General features: G+C 43.5%; 2 protein-coding genes across 3 annotated transcripts; both read left to right on the top strand.

The window, feature by feature from the left end:
- The first annotated feature begins 1,312 nt into the window (after positions 1-1,312).
- Positions 1,313-1,943, top strand: LOC119306054 (cortical cell-delineating protein-like). Its single transcript, XM_037582392.1, has one exon. It carries the CDS (start codon positions 1,345-1,347, stop codon positions 1,741-1,743), a length of 399 nt encoding a protein of 132 aa, XP_037438289.1. The 5' UTR covers positions 1,313-1,344; the 3' UTR covers positions 1,744-1,943.
- Positions 1,944-9,917: 7,974 nt separating this feature from the next.
- Positions 9,918-12,561, top strand: LOC119311435 (aquaporin NIP1-3-like). Of its 2 annotated transcripts, XM_037587070.1 has the most exons (5): positions 10,123-10,221; positions 10,322-10,449; positions 10,673-11,095; positions 11,352-11,413; positions 12,210-12,561. In XM_037587070.1, exons 2-5 carry the CDS (start codon positions 10,429-10,431, stop codon positions 12,418-12,420), a joined length of 717 nt encoding a protein of 238 aa, XP_037442967.1. In that variant the 5' UTR covers positions 10,123-10,221; positions 10,322-10,428; the 3' UTR covers positions 12,421-12,561. The 2 variants fall into 2 exon arrangements, with proteins under 2 accessions (XP_037442966.1, XP_037442967.1); XM_037587069.1 differs by lacking the exon at positions 10,322-10,449 and having other exon boundaries at positions 9,918-10,221.
- The last annotated feature ends 3,477 nt before the right edge of the window (positions 12,562-16,038 follow it).

Raw genomic sequence — 16,038 nt, forward strand, 5'->3', positions numbered from 1 at the left:
GAACTACTCACAGATTATCATGGAGGCAACAAGGTTGATGAAGCTGGCCTCCCCAATGATTCCCCCCTCTAGGAACAGGGATTTAGATGGGATCGCATCGGAATAGAGGCTTGCAGTGGCGATAAAATTATTTCGGGTCTCGCTTCGAGGGTTTCTGAATATGTCGAAATTTATAGGCCATGAATTAGGGAAAATGAGCTACAAGGGGCCCACAAGCCAGGGTGGCACGCACTACACCCCAGGGCATGCTCTCTGCCTTGTGGGGTCCTCGTGGGTCTTCTCGTCCTCCCCCAAAGTTTGTAGGGTCTCTTTTTGTCTAGAAAAAATTATCAAAAAGTTTCGTTGTGTTTGGACTTCTATAAGTATGGATTTTTAAAGAAAACCGAAAAGATGCAAAAACAGAAGCTAGCGTTGGGCACTAAATTATTATGTTAGCCTAGAAAAATAATATATGATGACATAGAAAGCATAAAAAATGATAATATAATAGCATATAACAATTAAAAATTATATTTATATTTGACACGTATCAGCAGCCCGCCTATGCGTTTGGGGTGGATATGGGGGGTCCGGGTGTAGATGCACCAACTAGTCATGTATGTGAGCCATACCCTTCTATGCCAACTCATTAATAAATTTATGTTTAGATTATACATAATTAGCTTTCGAGTTATGTTTGTGTGTGTGCGTGACACAAGTGCATCATGTTATGTAATCTAAATTATTGTGATGGAGATCGTGTCATTGAGGATATTTCGGTAAGAATGTTTCTCATTACTGATAGCATCCATTTTATAATAACAATGCTCATGATAAGGAAAACAAGATCATCATCAATACATGAGCAAGTCTTAGAGGCATGACTAGGGATCACATTGGTGTTTATATTTCCACGCATGTATTTGGGTTTTTCTATGAATCTCATATCTGAGAACTAATATACTTATAGAACAAAAATATAAACTTGATAATGAACATGGAAATATAATAATAAAAATAATTGCCTCTAGGACATAATTCCGACAATTACAGGTTTCCTTGTTTATCAAAATATATTAGGAAGTAAGTAGAAGCTTCCTTTTTATAGCATTTGAATTAAATAGATTTAACCAAACGAAGAAGTGTGTAAATATTGTATTCGTCCTTGAGAACACGTGATAATTTACTACCAACTATAAGGTATGTATGGTATATAATTATGAGTCATCAACGATTGCTTGACATATTGGGGGATGTAAAGAACCCACTAATTTTTTTCTAGCTATAAGTACCACGAAAAAGGAACATCTCAAACAACACATGTACCAAAGAAACCACCAGCTAGCTTGCTTCAAATCTTAAGTAATGGCGCTAACAAAAGTTGCTCTCTTCCTTGCCCTCAACCTTGGTCTCATTGCTATTGTGCATGGTAACCCTCCAATGGTTCCTGCACCACCTTTGGTGCCTACCCCACCTGTTGCACCGGCACCATCGATTGGTGGTTCCTGCCCAATCAACCCACTAAAGATAACTGTCTGCAGCAATGTGTTGTTGCTACTCAAGCTCCGGATCAACGTGCCGGAGACCGAGCAATGTTGCCCACTGCTTAGTGGGTTGGCTGATCTAGATGCCGCTGTTTGTGTTTGCACTGCCATCAAGGCCAACCTCCTCGGCATCATCACCGTCGACATTCCCGTCGACCTGGCCCTCCTACTCAACCATTGTAACAAGACATATCCCTCTACTTTCACCTGCTCGCCATGAGCCATGATCAACTATACCTCTCCAAAACATACTCATAATTGCCATGCATGTGAGGCATACCCATCTATGCCAACTCATTAATAAATTTATGTTTAGATTATATATTTAGATTTCAAGTTATGTTTGTGTGTTTGACATAAGTGTATTATGCATGTTATGTACTCAAAATTATTGATATGGAGCTTGTCTCATTGAAGATATTCCCTACAACATATGAGATCATTATAAATAATTCAAAGCGACATCGCAGTTGGTTGTTTGAACCATCTATCTATATACGACATATTTATGAATTTTTACAACCGGTTCTATAGTCTATGGAAACATCTATGACATTTGGATCTTACTATGAACCATATGTTGGCAGTTATTTATCATCGAAGGTTTAAGAGATTTCTTTGTTCTCGGCTAGATGTGTTGATTATGTTCATGTGGGGTCCAACCTCTATAAACTAGATGACGCCCCGCACTTTGCTGCGGGATTTTGTTGTCGCGAAGATGATAACAATTGAAATTAGTTATATGCCAAATTTTATTTACATTCAGTGACTGTTGTATTTGTTTTATAACATGCATCACCGGCACGATGATTTAAACAATTGAAAAGAAAAATAATTGGAAAGCCCAAGAGCTGGAATAGTTCCTGGATTCCCGCATGAATCATCCTTCATACTCTGCTTTTGAACATAGTCAAAATGGCCATATAAAATGAATAATATGTCAATTGTGATCCAAATCACTCAATATAGTAACACTTTGTAGAAGGATTAGTTCAGAATAGTGACCCATTTCATTGTTGTGGTTTATTAGTTGTGCAAACTACAAAAAGATCTCGGGAATCTTAGGCCCTGTTTGGAGTCACTCACCTCCTAAAAATACGCGGAGCTGCGGAGCATCTGTTTCCCAGCTCCATGCTTTTTAACTTTAGCTCTTGGAGCGGAGTGGTGGAGTGACGGGGCGCCGAACAGGGCCTTAGTGGTCTTAATCACATCATATACGCCATGGTTTTTTATTTCCTTTTGATTAGTACAAAATCCACCACTGTTATCACTGGACAACCTTACAACGACATTCCTTGTGAATCCACATATCGATCTTGGCTTATGCATATAGTCGAACCAACCAAACTGCAAAGTCAAAATGGCCAAACGAATCAAATGTTACCTCGCTGGGGAGAAGGCAGCTTGCCCCAATAATCAGCAACATAGTGGAAATAATAGATTGAAAAGATGAGCTCACTTGTGTGTCCTTGCTTGGCGGAAGGCGTTGGGGTAGAGGCACCTATGGAGGGTGATGAGAAGAAGAGGCGGACTACTCCAACGCGCCGGCCCTACGACGACGTGTAACGCGGACTCCGTGACACCTATCAACATGGCAGCGAGCGATGCGTTGGATTCGGGAGCCTTGGCGTCGTGCAGGGATGAGGCATGGTAGTAATTATTATAGGGAGACTTTTACTTGAGTCAATTATTGAGAGGAGAGAAATGGTTTAGACGTGGGACCTACTTGCTGATGTGGACAGGGTACATGTTGAAAAAATTGATAGTAATGGGCATCAACTTCTTAAGAATGAGATGCCATGCCATTTATTTATTTTTTTCGCGAGAAAACTTCCAATCTATTCATCAGTTGTCAAGGTAGTACAAAGAACACCAGAAGTAAAAAATTTACATCCAGTTCCGTAGACCACCTAGCGATGACTACAAGCACTGGAGCGAGCCGAAGGCGCACCGCCGTCATCGCCTCTCCCTCATCGGAGCCGGGCAAATATTTTTGTAGTAGTTAGTTGGGAAGTCGTCGTGCGAAGACCCCATAGGACCAGCACAGCAAAACATAAACCGCGACCGATGAAGAGGGTCCTAGATTGGAAAGATTCAACTTGCAGACACATAGACGAACGAAGACTGGATCCAAGAAGATCCACCGAAGACAAATGCCGATCGGATCCCACGAGATTCACCGGAGACACACCTCCACACGCTCTCCGATGATATTAGAACGGAAATGTTAACGCCCACACGTGTGGGCGTTGACCATCTCGACCACATGCATCTATCACCGTCCAATACTATATGCACGAATCTTAGCACAATCTAGCTGATTTTCTGTGCCATGTAGGATAAGGCGTGTGTGTGATGTGTGACATAGTTCATCCACACATTCGTTTTACCACACGGAGGGGCCGGTGTGTGGGCGTTTAGCAGTTCACCCACACACCAGTTTTCAGTCACGCACAAGGGCTGGTGTATGGGCGTTTGCCATCTCGTCCACACGTCCGCCTCCTCTCCCACACCCAAGCTGTCAGTTGCCATGCGTTTTGCAGTGTACATGGCAACTGCCTTAGTGTGATTGCAAGCAGATGGCAACTCTTTTTTTTTACCCGAACATGTCAGTTGCCATATGTTTTGCATGGGTTCATGGCAAACTGCCCTAGCGTGCACGTAAGCAGATGGCAACTCTTTCTTTTTACATGGCAACTGCCCTAACGTGCTTGTGAGCACATGGCAACTCTCTCTTTTACCCGAACATGTTTTTTTTGCCATGCCATTTTTTCAGTGCTACATGACAACTGCCTAGTCTCTACTCCTAATGTCTCAGTTGGTAGGTCGCGTTCCGGGTTTTATTTTCGTCCCACCTCACCCGGTCTTTTTTGGTACTTCTTTGGTACTTGCTCCCACCTCCCGCTCAGCCGAGACGGTTTATTTTCGTACTCCCTCCCACCTCCCAGGTAGTTCCCTCCACGCAAAAAAAATCGAACCAACCAATCTCTACTCCTAATGGAGCAGTTGGTAGTCTTCGCCGGTCAATTTTCGTCCCACCACTTTCGTCCGGGTTTTTTTCGTAGGTTAACTGTCGTAGATTTTTTTCGTCGCCTCCCCCACTTCATCGGTTTATTTTCACTTCACCCTCTCACACAACGAAAAAAACTGAACGGATCAGAACTTTCATACCGACGCAAATTATTTAGTAATGTCTTTATGTAAAAGAATCAATCACAATCAATCTCTAAAGATCAAATCTAAATTAATTAATCTTCATAACGTTTGTTTCCTTTCGAATCACGTCCATAACTTTCCTTCCTTGTTTGGGCAGAAACTATTTGGTAGCAGAGATTAGGAAGCTTCCTATGAGTGTAGTAATATGAAGTATTCTTTTTCTTGATGATTCGTTTCCATGCATGATGATAGTAAATTATGCCAACATTCACCACTATTTATCAATGTCATCAATCGTATCCATTTCTACCAGTTTTAAGGGAATCTGCTCGCTATGTCTTTTTTAAGGGGATCCGCTCGCTAAGTCATCGTCGCATGTTATTTTCACAAACAATCTCTACTCCTAATGGAGCAGTTGGTAGGTCGCGTTCCGGGTTTTATTTTCGTCCCACCTCACCCGGTCTTTTTTGGTACTTCTTTGGTACTTCCTCCCACCTCCCACCCGTTTTATTTCGCTGGTTTTTTTCGTCCCTCCCCCACCCCACCGGTTTAGTTTCGCGTCACCCTCTCACACAACGAAAAAAATCTTAACGGATCATAACTTTCCATGCTGGTGCAAGTTATTTTTAGTAATGTCTTTATGTGAAAGAATCAATCACGATCAATCTCTAAATATCAAATCTAAATTAATTAATCTTACCTTAAATTGCTCAATCACATTAATTAGGAAACAAAATAACCGATTTTAAGAAAATATCTACTCTTAATAGAGGGTATTACATACCAAACATAGGTACGTCATTAGCTCGCTTCCTTCCCTTCTCTTCCCTTCGTCCCTCAGTCCCATGCTCGTGGCGCTGAAGTGGCATCAACAAGCGATGGCGGCGAGGACAGCACGTGGCAACCCCTGAAGCACGAACACGACTGCACCTTGGGTCTGCCGTCTCCCAAGATATGGGTGAGTTCTCGTGATGCCCACCCTAAACCCTCACGTCCTACAAATTCCTCAACCTCTACCATCTCGATTTCGTTCATGTTCTGATCCAAATGACGATGCAGCTCCGGCCGATTGACAATGGAGGTTTGCCATCCTTCCTCTCAGCACCCACTCCTGGAGGAACGACACGCCATGCCGATCGAACCCGGTCGAGATCACTCACCAAGATTGCTATTCGGAAGTTTTTTGTCAAAAAGTGAAGAGTGGGACGGGATCTGCACTTTTGTTAATATCTCTACTCCTAATGTCTCAGTTGGTAGGTCGCATTCCGGGTTTTATTTTCGTCCCACCTCACCCGGTCTTTTTTGGTACTTCTTTGGTACTTGCTCCCACCTCCCGCTCAGTCGAGACGGTTTATTTTCGTACTCCCTCCCACCTCCCAGGTAGTTCCCTCCACGCAAAAAAAATCGAACCAACCAATCTCTACTCCTAATGGAGCAGTTGGTAGTCTTCGCCGGTCAATTTTCGTCCCACCACTTTCGTCTGGTTTTTTTCGTAGGTTAACTGTCGTAGATTTTTTCGTCGCCTCCCCCACTTCATCGGTTTATTTCCACTTCACCCTCTCACACAACGAAAAAAACTGAACGGATCAGAACTTTCCATACTGACGCAAATTATTTAGTAATGTCTTTATGTAAAAGAATCAATCACAATCAATCTCTAAAGATCAAATCTAAATTAATTAATCTTCATAACGTTTGTTTCCTTTCGAATCGCGTCCATAACTTTCCTTCCTTGTTTGGGCAGAAACTGTTTGGTAGCAGAGATTAGGAAGCTTCCTATGAGTGTAGTAATAGGAAGTATTCTTTTTTTTGATGATTCGTTTCCATGCATGATGATAGTAAATTATGCCAACATTCACCACTATTTATCAATGTCATCAATCGTATCCATTTCTACCAGTTTTAAGGGAATCTACTCGCTATGTCTTTTTTAAGGGGATCCGCTCGCTAAGTCGTCGTCGCATGTTATTTTCACAAACAATCGCTACTCCTAATGGAGCAGTTGGTAGCCTCGTACGGTTTATTTTTGTCCTCCTCCCACCTCCCCTGGTTTTTTTTCATCCTCTCTCCCACCTCCCAATTTCGTTGGTTTTTTCGTTGGTTTTTACTCGCCCCCTCCCACCTCCCAATTTCGTCCGGTTTTTATTCGTCCCACCTCCCACCACCCCCTCATACTGGTTATTTTTCTCTCCACTCTTTCCTTGCAACCCAATAATTTCCTAACATACAAAAGATCACGAATCTATCTTTCCTTACCCGAACCAATCGCGCCCTACATCAGTGCATTTCTTTATTAAGAAAACTAACACGTAAATCTTAACGCATTGCAAACAAATCCCGTTATGGACCTAATTAATTTATTATGGAATCTATACATGGTCGCATTGGTTCTTTTTCTCTCCACTCTTTCCTTGCAAACCACTAATTTCCTAACATACAAAAGATCACGAATCTATCTTTCCTTATCCGAATCAATCGATCCCTACATCAATGCATTTCTTTATTAAGAAAACTAACACGTAAATCTTAACGCATTGCAAACAAATCCCGTTATGGACCTAATTAATTTATTATGGAATCTATACGTGGTCGCATTGGTTCTTTTTCTCTCCACTCTTTCCTTGCAAACCACTAATTTCCTAACATACAAAAGATCACGAATCTATCTTTCCTTATCCGAATCAATCGATCCCTACATCAGTGCATTTCTTTATTAAGAAACTAACACGTAAATCTTAACGCATTGTAAAGAAATCCCGTTATGGACCTAATTAATTTATTATGGAATCTGTACGTGATCGCATCTCTCCCCTCGTGAAAAAATCGCATCCATCTCCCGTTAAAAAGGAAAAGAGAACATGAACGATCAATCCCACGCCCTGCATCTCAGTAGAAAAAAATCGCCCCTGCCTCTGCTACTGTGCCTCGCCGTGTGCCTGGCTCGACCCATGCCTCGCCTGCATGGCTGGACGCCGCCGTCTCCACCGCCACGTACAAGAAAACGGCGCCTCGCCGTGTGCCTGGCTCGACCCATGCCTCGCCTGCATGGTTGGACGCCGCCGTCTCCACCGCCACGTACAAGAAAACGGTGGGCAGAACCATCCATTCAAATCGCACACCCCCACCCTCCTCTGCAATCCCTAGCCCCGCATCACCCTATCGCTTTCTCGCCTCTCTTTCCCCTCGATGTAGATGGTGCCGAGCGGCGACCTCGAGCACCAGCAGTGCCGCCCTCTCTATCTTCGCTGCGTCGAGAGATGGGCCGAGGCTATCGTCGGTTCGCCGCCCACGATTGGGCCGCCTCCGGTTGTCGCGCACCACCGGCTCCACCTAACGTGCCCGACCCTCTCCGCTTTCGACCTTCCGGTGACCACATCCCTCCGCGCCTCCATCCATCATCCACAAGGCCACTCCCTGCACCCACCCTCCTAAATTCTACATACCGGCGGACAATCGCCGAAGATCCAAGTTGGCCCGATATTAATTTTCTTACATGCTTTCTTTATCAGTTGGTGATGGGAATGGGTTCCAATTTCTCTCTCTGACTGTGGATTCGCAGGCAAGAAGCGCTTCTACATGCATCCTCCTGTCGGTCCCTAAAGTACCAAGGTAAATGGTTGATGTTGCGTTTGTTTAGGATGATATATGTTGGCTCTGTTCCGGTTCATCCGAGCAGTTTGGTGACTAATTTACTGATAATTTAATTATATTAATTAAATGAGTCGGGTGTATCGTCGTGCATTTATCTTGCCAGTAATGTTCTGTGATGCTCTGATGCACTTTGGGAATTGGTTATCTTGTCTTCAGTGCAGAACATTTGTTTATTAATGCATGAGAAGAATCCTTATTACTACCTTGAACCTGTTTTATAATCCATATTGTTATGCACTAGCGCGTGTGCGTGTGAAATAGATGGATTATGGTCCCGTACCCAATAAGATGGATATGTGTGTGTGTTAGAGAGAGAGAGAGAGGGAGAGGGGGAGAGAGAGTGAGGAGGGAGGGAGAGAGTGTGTGTGAGAATTTGATGATAAAAAGGTCGTCAATGTCACTTGATATGTATGAGAATATTAAATGTAATATTAACATAATTGATATTGAACTCTTAAAGTTAATGTGGCCCCGTTGCGACGCACGGGTGTTCTTCTAGTGTTAGTAGGTGGCAACTCCTAAAGTTTTGAAATCATGGCAACTGCAGTAGACCAGACCACACATGGCAACAGCTGTAGTTGTCCAAAAAATGGCAATCTGGAACTTTGGTCTGAGATGGCAACTGCCTAGTGTTAGTAGGTGGCAATCCTAAAGTTTTGAAATCATGGCAACTGCAGTAGACTATACCACACATGGCAACAGATGTAGTTGTCCAAAAAATGGCAATCTGGGACTTTGACCTGAGATGGCAACTGCAGTTGAGCAGACATGGCAACTGTAGTTCTCCGACGTGGCAACCGTAGTTCAGCGACATGGCAACTGCACTTAAACGAACATAGACGAGGGTCCGGCCCATGGCAACTGCGTGCGCACGGTAAAGTGTCACGTGGGGCATGCGGGACCACGAGGTACGAGGCCTGACGTATCGGGCGTGTGGGCTTATCTATTTCGCCCACACACGCGCGTATAAGAGGGACCGGGAGGAAAAAAAGGCGTGTGGGCGCTAGTTGTTTTGCCCACACACAAGCGTGTGGGCTGGTCCTCTTAAGCACCACACAGAACATGTGGGCAGATCCCTTAACGCCCACACGTGTGGCAGTTATCGAGGCCCTATTAGAAACATCGCCGGGACTGGGGCTAAGCGGGAAGGACCTTATTCCATCTTCAAGAAGCCGCCTCCGCCTCGTCTTCCTGATTTTACTGTATTTATTTTGATTTTACTGTTTATGACGGGGATAGATGAGCTCAGAAGCCTAATCGGCCCTCTCACTAATATGCTCCCTCTGTAAATAAATATATTGTTTACAGAGGGAGTATATACTAGTATCGTCTTAATGACCCCATATGGGTATACGTACATGGGACCTCACGTTCTCAACTAGAGGAATTTTTGCGGATTTTGGCGAGGCTAAAAATAATAATAATCCATAGGCAGTCTTCAAAGAAACTTCCTATGCATAGCTACCGTTTCCGGACTTTCGGAGGATTCGTGATCCGGTGGTCAACCCAAGAAATCACAAGATAACATTTGCTAGGAGGACACATGGACCTCGCTATCTAGCTGTAGCATTGAAGCCTTGGAACCCATAAATAGCACGAGCGTACTGATCAACACGCAGATCCAAACAAGAGATAGAGATAGAGAGCAGAGCAGAGCTGATAGACAGCCGGACAGCGAGAGAGAGAGAGAGGGTGGGTTTGAGCGGAAGGCGGCGTGCGCATGGCAGGAGGAGAGCATGGAGCCAACGGCCTGCAAGAGCACGACCACGCCGGAGCTCTGGAGGAAGGAAGAGGAGGAGGAGCGAATCAACCAGCAGGGTGCGAGGGTGCAGAGCAGGCTCTGAGCAGCACCGGCAACCAGCCCATGATCTCCGTCCAGTTCGTGCAGAAGGTGTGTATGTTTGCATACGCAACTCCTACTAGATTATCCTTCATCCACGAACTTTTATTCCTGTTTCGTGTCTGAGAATCCTTACGTGATTCTCATCCAGCACAAAGTAGTTGCACTTGTTCACACCTGCCCGTGGAGGCCGTAGTTCAGGTAGGAGAGAAACATGGCAGAGTTCAAACACCAGAAGAGTCAAACAAGTGGAGGAAGATGACGACTTTCGTCTCCAAGGTACACGTGATGAGCCGATAACATTCCAAACGCAACGATATTATATTGTTTCGGCCAGTGGAGAATTCCAAATGAGTATTTCTTTGCCTTTGAAAATGTGGCCTACTGGGTCATAACACCACCGGCAGTAGCTATCCTATCATTATGAGTCTCTGGGCAACTTGGACAAGCAACGCAAGTAAGCAATTGACCTGACCGCGACACTCTTGGATCATGGGCGCAGGTCCTCGCCGAGATCCTGGGGACCTACCTGCTCATCTTCGCCGGCTGCGCGGCGGTGGCCGTGAACCAGAGGACGGCCGGCACGGTGACGTTCCCGGGCGTCTGCGTCACCTGGGGCCTGGCGGTCATGGTGATGGTCTACTCCGTCGGCCACATCTCCGGGGCGCACCTCAACCCCGCCGTCACGCTCGCCTTCGCCACCTGCGGCCGCTTCCCGTGGAGGCAGGTCCCGGCCTACGCGGCGGCGCAGGTGGTCGGGTCGACGTTGGCGAGCCTCACGCTGCGGCTGCTGTTCGGGGGCGAGCCGGAGCACTTCTTCGGGACCGTGCCGTCCGGGTCCGACGTCCAGTCGCTGGTGCTGGAGTTCATCATCACCTTCTACCTCATGTTCGTCATCTCCGGAGTCGCCACCGACAACAGAGCCGTAAGTAAACCAGAGGAGTGATGTGAGAGGACAATCCTTGCCTTAGCCATTAATTTAGTTTTGTACACTTAACTAATTTTTGAAAAAGTCCGGTTATAACTTAGCCGCACACACGCACACATTCACACCACCACACACCTCAGTCTACTGAAGATCGTGTCAAAATTACGGACCTTAGAAGATTGACGAAGTCACTATAGACACGTCGCTATCTACTTCACTAATTGTTTCCGACCATTTTCCCCCTCCCTTGCAGATTGGTGAGCTTGCTGGTCTGGCCGTTGGAGCTACTGTGCTACTAAACGTGCTCTTTGCCGGGTATTCCACGATAACTGCTGTTTACTCTATTTTACTCGCCATTTTGGACTTTGGTTGTCAGCTAAAGTCATGTTCTGAGTGAGAGGGTTTTTCCGCTTGAAACATGTTGACGGGTTCCTTTCTTACACATGACGCTTTTAGACTTAGTGATCTCGTTTTACTGTTCATGTGAGTGCATACAAAAAAAATTGGATTTTATTAGCTGAAAAAACACTGAAACTATTCGAAATTGCAATGTGCAAGTACAATTAAAGGGCCTTTATGTTGCATTACATGACCATAAATTACAATCTAGAATTAGAAAATCATGACGCACCCGCATGCTAAAGGTCAGCGTTTGAGGCGTCCGTCTGGGTCGTGTTTTTCTGACCGCTCACTGACCGGGTCGTCCTCTCGGGCGGGGGTTTAAGGCGCCTGACTATAGACGAAGCATGGGCCTGGCTATGCCCCTGCTTCAGACTGAAATACATGGTGAAAGAAGTTTTATTTTCCTTTCTAAAATCAGCCAAGTGCTAACATTCGATAGTGGGTAAAAGTTGATTTTTACGCTATAAATATTTAAAAATAGTGACATGTATGTACTTTTCATGATAATAAATTTACCAATAATAAAACATTTGGAAAAACAACCTAAGCATGAATATGTGTATAGAAGTGTTTGAAATTTTGTAATGTCTTATTGTTCTCTACCGCTATGTTTCGCGAGAACTTACTAGTAAAATATCACAGACTGATTTTTGTCGTTTTATTATATAGAGAAAATAATAATTTTGTGTACACGGACTGTGATGTGCAGGCCCATATCAGGAGCATCCATGAACCCTGCAAGAACCATCGGTCCGGCGATGGTCGCCGGACGCTACACCGGCATCTGGGTGTATATCGTCGGCCCTGTTGGTGGCGCGGTTGCCGGTGCGTGGGCTTACAACCTCATCCGGTTTACCAACAAGCCACTGCGAGAGATCACCAGGACTGGGTCCTTCTTGCGAAGTGCAAGGATGAGCTAGCTGCTTTCACAGTGTTGTTTGCTTGTAGATAGTGAATGTCAGCGACATGCTTTTTGTAATTCTCCAATCGCACTGTAAATTTATTTGATTTTCTCTTCATCATCTAATTTCACTAGTAAAGGATTGGGTCAGTAATTCTAATTGTGATGATTTTCTCTCTGAAGAAAGTAGTGCTCGTGCCCTGCATTTGAGGGCTCTGTTGTGCCACAACCTTGATTTATGTCTCTAATGTACTCCCTCCGTTCCAAAATAGATGACTCAGTTTTGTACTGAAGTTAGTACAAAGTTGAGTCATCTATTTTGGAACGGAGGGAGTATAAACTAACCTCGCCCGATGAGTGAAGTCTCCAGGAAAGGGCATAGTTGGGCGGAAATGCAAAGGAGCGCTCGTCCTCGCCTGGTCATGGTATCCTCTACCGTTCCTTTGTCATCCGGATCAGATACATTGTAGGTTTGTGGGGCAGAGCTCGATTTAATGTTGCATCAAGTTGGCCCAGACGGTGCAATAACTTTGTCGCTGTGGCGTTGGACCTGACGGCCAGCTCCGTCTTGTACCCACGGCCCAGTTCCAACCCAGGGGAAGGATCTGGTCATGTCAAATTCATGTAGACGTATTTTTATTCTGTTCTGGGCCATGTCAAATTCATGTAGAAGGTTCTTTTTTTTAGTTACTATGTCAGTTTGTCGCATACACATTTTCCGTTTTCTGTGGTGAACTATGGCATTTTTTTTGTTAGTTACTTCATTTCGTAAAACATAATTTTTGTTTTTCGATTTTGCCATGTGAACGGTACAATTTTTTTTCCTAAACATTCCATGTGACGATGATGCCATTTTTTAGCGTATGCAATTTTTGGTATTTGGACTATGGCAATTTTATTGTGTATACCATGAATGTTTTATTTAACATAGCACGGTCAAATTCTTTTTGGATACCATGTCAAATTTATATTACATCGTCCGCGGCAGCCACCGACACCGAGGAAGGGCAAAGGACCAAAAAACCAGGGCGGGGGTAGTACTAAATATACAATGATTTTTTGAGCACGAAGAACATTTTTGAACAGACATGTAGAGATATTTATTGAGTACACATAAACCTTTTTTACATCCACAAACATTTCCTTGATGTACGTAAACATTTATATATTTTAGCATGCGTATTTTAGCCAAAAGAATAGAGAAACTGAAAATAAAATGTAAATATGACCTGATATAAAAATAATAATAGAGCCTTTGTTTTACTCACGAAAAGAAACATACTACTCACGAACAGCCCACCGAGATGTTCACTGACGTCTTCGTCAGCCCTCCGTTACGGCGCCTGCCTATGCCGTCATTTCCACGTACGGCCCCACACCCGTATGCATGCGTTTTCTGTTGTGCAAACTCACCTGCGTCTCTGCGAGCAGTAAATGCCATCCCCAGCATCGTGGTGTCCCATTGGTCCACAAAGCAGGAGCAGGCGAGCTCGTCCACCATATCGCCACTCTCATAGTTGGGGGCCTACTTGAAGAGGATATGTTTGCCTCCTAGTGATGTGATTTGGGACTCTTACATTATTTCACAGTTTTCTCCTGGTAATATAAAGTCTCTACTTTGAGTTGAATTCAACAACGTGTGGTTATGCTTCTGTAGGTTTGTAGTTGCTGAGTGTGAGAGGGTCTGTATCTCCCCTAGTTATGTTACTACCTATGGTGTAGGCTGGTTGTATGTCTTGGGGTGTATGGAAGAAGGTGTTTCTTCCTAGTAGAGGACTCTATTTTCTTAAATGAAAACGGTGGACTGTAGGTTCCTTTGATAAAAAAAAACTAGCCATGCCCCGTCTTCCTGATAACCAACAAGTATAGGGGATCTATCATAGCTTTTTCGATAAGAAAGTTGAACCCAGCGAAGAGCAGAAGGAATTGGTTGACGGAAACTAGCAAGAATTCACTGCAAAAGATGCAAAGATTGTCTGATGGTTTGTTTGAAAGCAAGTAATCGCAAGAAAGTAAATAGTAAGGGTGCAACGGTGCAGCAAGTGGCCCAATCCTTAATTATACTAAGGACAAACCAACTGTTTTACTTACAGGGATGAAGGCATTCTCGAGGACACAAGGTTTTTGAGCATTCCTGAATTTATTTTTGATAAAATCTTCCGGTGTTATTACCTGTATGACATCGGCTTTCGCCTCGAGGGGGTTATCGGTAGTATAATGGTTAAGTCTTTGACCATTTACCACTCTTGGTTTGGTTCCCTCGATGTTGTTGATCTTGATAACTCCAAACAGAAAGAAGCTTACTTGCAAAATATCTAGAACGAGACTTGTATAAAAGAACTTTAGCACCAATCTTAAATTCACGTTTTTGAATTCCCCTACCATGATACATTCTAATTTTTAAAACATATTAGCATTCTCATAGGCTTCCTTCCTCCATTCATCTAAAGCGCTCATGTCAAGCAACATATTTTCATCAGCAAGTTTAAAATCATAATTGAGTTGCTTAACAACCCAATAAGCTTTATGTTCTAACTCAAGAGGTAAATGTCAAGCTTTACCATAAACCATTTTATATGGTGACATGCCCATATGATTCTTATAAGCAGTTCTATAAGCCTAAAGTGCATCATCAAGTTTCTTACATCAATCCTTCACCGACATATTGACAGTCTTTTGCAAAATTAATTTGATATGTCTATTAGATGATTCAATCTTTCCACTAGACTCGGGATGATGTGGTGATGCTACTCTATGGTTTACTCATATTTAGCAAGACCTTTTCTAACAGCACCATGAATAAAATATGAACCACAGTCAGTCATAAGATATCTAGGACTTCCAAACATCGAAATCATAACCTCTTCAAGCATTTTAATAAAAGTTTATGATCAAAACTTTTAGTTGAAATATCTTCTACCAACTTAATGACATAATCAACAACAACTAGAATATGAGTGTAAGCATGTGAGGTTGGAAAATGTCCTATATAATTAAAGCCCAAGACATCAAAATGTTCAATAGCAAGAAAATGGTTCATTGGCATTTCCTGATGTCTACTAATATTATCAATTCTTTGACATGTATCACAAGAGAGAATACACTTATGAGTGTTTTTGAAAAGAGTAGAACAATAAAAACTAGATTGCAAGACCTTGTATGCATTTCTATCTCCAGCCAGGTGCCTTCCATAGGACTAGAGTGACACTTCCTTAGTATCTCTTCCTGCTCATGTTCAGGTATAAAATGCTTAACAATATTATCTAATCCTTTTCTATATAGATGTGGAACATCCCAAAAAATAATGTCTGAAACAAAAAAAATCTCTTTTGTTGATAAGTAAACTTAGTTGGGATATACTTAACAACAATAAAATTTGCATAATCAACAAACAATAAAAAGAATATATGAAAAAGTGAAAACTCTCAGGTTGCGACAAAGTGGCACACATGCAGTGCACCACTTATCAGCACCAGAGAAGATGAAATTGACCTTGCAAGTGGTACCTCTTAATTAGTGATTTTACGCTTCTAGTAGCGGCATTTGAATTTGCTTTTTGAGTGGAGCGGCTGATGGGCGGGCACGTTGCTTTGTTGGGCCGGCCTCTAGCCTCGAGTGGACTCGGCCCGCTTCTTCT

The sequence above is a fragment of the Triticum dicoccoides genome, chromosome 5B, assembly GCF_002162155.2.
Source record: "Triticum dicoccoides isolate Atlit2015 ecotype Zavitan chromosome 5B, WEW_v2.0, whole genome shotgun sequence".
Classification (NCBI taxonomy): domain Eukaryota; kingdom Viridiplantae; phylum Streptophyta; class Magnoliopsida; order Poales; family Poaceae; genus Triticum; species Triticum dicoccoides.